The 4,484-nt window shown below is 43.0% G+C and overlaps 1 protein-coding gene across 1 annotated transcript; it reads left to right on the top strand.

Moving 5' to 3' along the window:
• On the top strand, positions 1-936 carry LOC130483158 (olfactory receptor 13H1-like). The gene has a single exon (XM_056856014.1). It carries the CDS (start codon positions 1-3, stop codon positions 934-936), a length of 936 nt encoding a protein of 311 aa, XP_056711992.1.
• The last annotated feature ends 3,548 nt before the right edge of the window (positions 937-4,484 follow it).

The raw sequence follows: 4,484 nt of genomic DNA, 5'->3' as shown, positions 1-4,484 counted from the left end.
ATGAACAACAACAATGAGACGGTGGTGACCGAGTTCATTTTGCTTGGCCTCTCGAACCATCCTGTGGCTCAAACCATCTTCTTCTGGATCGTTCTGGTACTCTACCTCATCAACCTTCTGGGGAATGGTCTGATGGTTATACTGATCGTTACTGACTCCCACCTGCACTCTCCCATGTACTTTTTCCTCAGCAACCTCTCCTTCCTAGACATTTGCTACACCAGCAGCAGCCTCCCCCAGGCCTTGGTTACCTGCACCACGGAGAGAACTACCATTTCCTTCATGGGCTGCATGGCCCAGATCCACATCTGCCTGTATCTAGGCACCACCGAGTGTCTTCTCCTGGCTGTCATGGCATATGACCGCTTTGTGGCCATATGCAGCCCCTTACACTACACAGTGATCATGAGCTGGAGAGTTTGTGTCCAAATGGCCATTGGAACGTGGGGAAGTGGCCTTATCCTGACCCTCCTCCCCACAGTCATAGGTCCTAAACGCTTCTGTGGCTCGAATGTCATCAACCACTTCACTTGTGAGGCTCAAACTGTCGCCAAGCTGGTCTGTGGTGACACCAGCTTCAGTGATATTGTTTCTTTCCTCAGTGGTGTACTGATACTTATTGTACCATTTGTTTTTATCTTGGTGACGTATTTGCGGATCGCACAGGCAATTTGGCGAATCCGTTCCAACCAAGGACGGAGCAAGGCTCTCTCTACCTGTAGTTCTCACCTAGCCGTTGTTGGCATCTTCTATGGTTCAGCCATGGTCATGTACCTTCAACCAAAATCCAAATATGCCTCCGACAGGGACAAGATGGTCTCTGTTTTCTACGGAGCTGTGACTCCCATGCTCAACCCTCTGATATATAGTCTTAGGAACAAAGATGTAAAACAGGCACTGCAGAAACTCTTAGGGGGGAAAGGATCCAGATATTAACTGGACTTCTTCATCTTCTGCCACCATCTCCGTACCACTGTTTGTTTGTTTATCATGTTGCTTTGTTCGTAGTATAGGACACTACTTAAGTGCTGACTGATGCAATAAGAAATTACATGGGCATATTAAAACATAAATAACTCAAGCTGATAAGCAGATGGAGAAATGATTTATGGTGAAAACTTTTCTTGCTGAGTGGATGAGTAAAGCTCTTGATCTGATCGGCCTGGGCACAGTTAAGACATCCATTGCTCTGGTAATGATCCTTCAAATTAGGCAATGCTTCTGCTGTTTTTAAAGCAGCATGTACCAAAAAGTCCTTAATGGATTGTGACTTCTTAAATCCAATGATAGGTTGTGTTTCAAAGGATGGAACATTGTTTAGGAAATGCCAGTGTCTAAGAATCACAGTCCTAAAATGCGAAGCGAGTGGGGGAAGCTCAAGTGGGGGGGGGAATCACACCTTCCTTGTTTGACCTGGAATGGACGAACTATTTCCTCCTCAGTTTACAATTAGCTCGATTCCAAGCTGATGTCACAGCTCAGTTAGGATAGCCACCGTGATAAAATTTCTGAGCCAAGGTCTCAGCTTCAGCAAACAGAAGCAGATGAAGTACAATGTTTAATACTTAAAAAGGAACTAAAAGGAAAATTCCTAATCAGCCATGGCGGATGAAAAGTAGAGTAATGCAAGAGATCATTTTTATCTGTAGGCTTCATGAAAGGTTTGACACATAACTACCTACCTACATAAACCTTCATGAGCACATACCATTGTGTCCGAAAAAGAAAACTGAACAGAGTCAGGGGCATGGGAAAATGTAATAGTAGGATGTAGGCTATTCAACCACTCAACAAATTCACAAAATGTATCACTCCCATTAAAATCATAAAAATATCATCAATGGATCTGTAATGAACTTTCAAGTGATTCCCTAACATGGAAGAAGATTGAAAAATAATTTTTTCTTCAAAATCACATATGAATAAATTAGCTATGGTAGGAACAGCAAGACTGCCCATAGCAACTCCCTGAATTTGAAAATAAAATTGATCTTGAAAAGAATTTTTTTTTTATTTGCACCTTGTTGTGGTGTACAGGGGGATTTCCGGAAATAAACAGGCAGAAAATAAAACAATTTAAATATTTGATGGAAAATACAGCTCATAGAACTAGTGAGAGACATACCAACATAGTACACCAACGTAGTATGTGCATATTGATAAACCTGAACAAAAAATAAACCTGAAATTAGCCGTTTCGGTAATTTTCGGGCTTTGGGATTACTGAACGCCAAAACCTAGGGGACTCCCCAAAGCTGAATAGGTGATTCCTGATTCCACGCTGCAAATCTGGGGTCTCTACTTCCAAAAATGCCCCCAAAGGAGCTTCGAAAAAATCCTTTTTTTTTCTTTTTCTTTTTTGGTAAATCCAGTAATAAAGCCAAATACTAATATTTACTGGTATGGGTATTTGGCTTATTCCAGGTTTACAAAAAAAAATCAGGCCTAATAAACCTGAACCCAAAATTTATGCAATTGTTTTTTGTATAACACTATAGTACACTCACACACACGTGTGTGTGTAAAGTGCTGTCAAGTAGTAGCCGACTTATGGCAACCCAGCAGGGTTTTCAAGGCAAGAGACTAACAGAGGTGGTTTGCCATTGCCTTCTTCTGCATGACGACCAAAGGCAGGATCCAAAAGCCATCCAAGGGTCAGGTAATGAAATTCCACAAATCAATCTCAAACAGGTCAAGCAGCTGGTGGGGCCATCGGCAAGGCTGGTGGCGTCAAGGGGGAGAATCGAGGATGGTATCCCTAGTTGGCCATGAAAGGCGTCTGCTGGGCTGAAAAGTGTACTGCATTGTTATATCCAAATTTGGCTAGTGGCACGATAATTAGCATGACAACGGAGATGCTGCTCCAAAGTGGCATTTGTTCACTCAGTCTGGCCATTGGATTTAGGGTGGTAGGCTGGGGAAAGGTGAACCTTGGTGACCAGGAGGGTAGGGAGGGGTTGCCAGAACCAGGAAATGAATTGGGAGCCAAGGTACATCTAGTCTTACTTTTCTCCTCTTCCTGCAGCTTTTAGCTGAAGGATGGGATCAAAGGTGTGGTTAAAGACCTATTAGCATGTGAGGGTCACACCTGGACCAGTGCAGATTTGTTTTTGCTTTCTTTACCTGTCCTGCGCGTGTGTGTGTGTGGACTTTGAAATTTCCCCCTTTTTTTCTTTGCCACTTTCCATCCCTCCAGAGAGAAAAGTGGCCTGAAAACCCTTCAATAAATCAATTGTGTTCTATTGGGCGCTGTGAGTTGAATCCCTGTTGCCACCATTTTCCTATTAGGTTCATTCAGTCCCTGGAGCCCTAATAAGATATGATGGGATGCAGCCAAACATTCACAATTCCCTGAACTACAGAGTTTCTTTAAACAGAAAGCTGAACCACTAAGAAGCAACTAAGAGGTTTTCATGACCAGGAACTGAGAATGCTTACTCTGAATATGAGATCTTTTCTTGAGATCTCACGACAAAATCAGTCCTGTGTCTTGTGTTCCCCACTTCTTAAAAATCTTTTCACTTTGAGGACACTCTTCTTTTCACAAGCTGTTCTGAAGTTGAATGGGGACTTTGCATCTGAAATATTTAACATTCAAGATTCTCTGCCTGATGTGAGAATCTTCAGGTGATTCAAACCATCCTCTAACCCAGCTGAGTGTTTATAGTAAGGGTCTGATGTATTCCTTACACAAGGAGGGTGAAGGAGATTTTTGTGGAATCCGTTTTCAGAGGTTCATTCTCTCTCTGCTGCCCATGACTCTGCCTTTTACTGAATCTGACCATCAGCCCAAATAGGTCGGTACTGTCTACTCTGACTGGTGGTAGGTCTCTAGGGTCTCTGGCAGAGGTTTTTACCATCACCTACTACCTCATCCTTTTAACTGGAGATGCCAGAGATTGAACTCAGGACCTTCTGCATGCCTAGCAGAGGCTCTGCCACTGAGCAATGGCCCCTGCCGGAGAGTTTTGGATTCGCATATGGAAGACCTAGGTTCAAATCTCCACTCTGTTGTGAAGCTCACTGGGTGATCTTGGGCCAGTCATTCTTCCTCAGACTAAATTACCTCACAGGGCTGTTGTAAGGGGGGAAAGGAGAAAAGAAGAGCAACGTATGCTACTCTGAACTCCTTCGGGGGAAGGATAAAAATATGCTTGACTGATAGATTCAGATTCCTGTCAAGTTTAATGTCTTAGTAGTGTGTAACTCTACTGTAACAGTGCCATCCTAAACAGAGTTACTCTTCCAAGCCCATCGACTTCAATGGACTTGGAAAGGTGTAACCCTTTGCCATTCAATGCAGTTACTCCAGTCTAAATCCACTAGAATCAATAGGCTTGTGTGAAGTAACTCTGTTTAGGATTGTATAGTAAGTGCTGGAAATGGTGCTGGAAAAAATGAAATGGAAATGGAGAACAATCAAGATACTAAGCTCTGGTGATCTTCTACAACCAAGGCTTCAGCTAAAGAGAATGGATTAGTTC

Source organism: Euleptes europaea, chromosome 1 (assembly GCF_029931775.1).
Source record: "Euleptes europaea isolate rEulEur1 chromosome 1, rEulEur1.hap1, whole genome shotgun sequence".
NCBI lineage: Eukaryota > Metazoa > Chordata > Lepidosauria > Squamata > Sphaerodactylidae > Euleptes > Euleptes europaea.
The sequence above is the reverse complement of the archived record's forward strand: the minus strand, read 5'-3'. Positions and strand labels throughout refer to the sequence as shown.

Coding starts and splice junctions, on each gene's coding strand:
- LOC130483158 (XM_056856014.1), top strand. CDS start 1: ATGAACAACAACAATGAGACGGTGGTGACCGAGTTCATTTTGCTTGGC.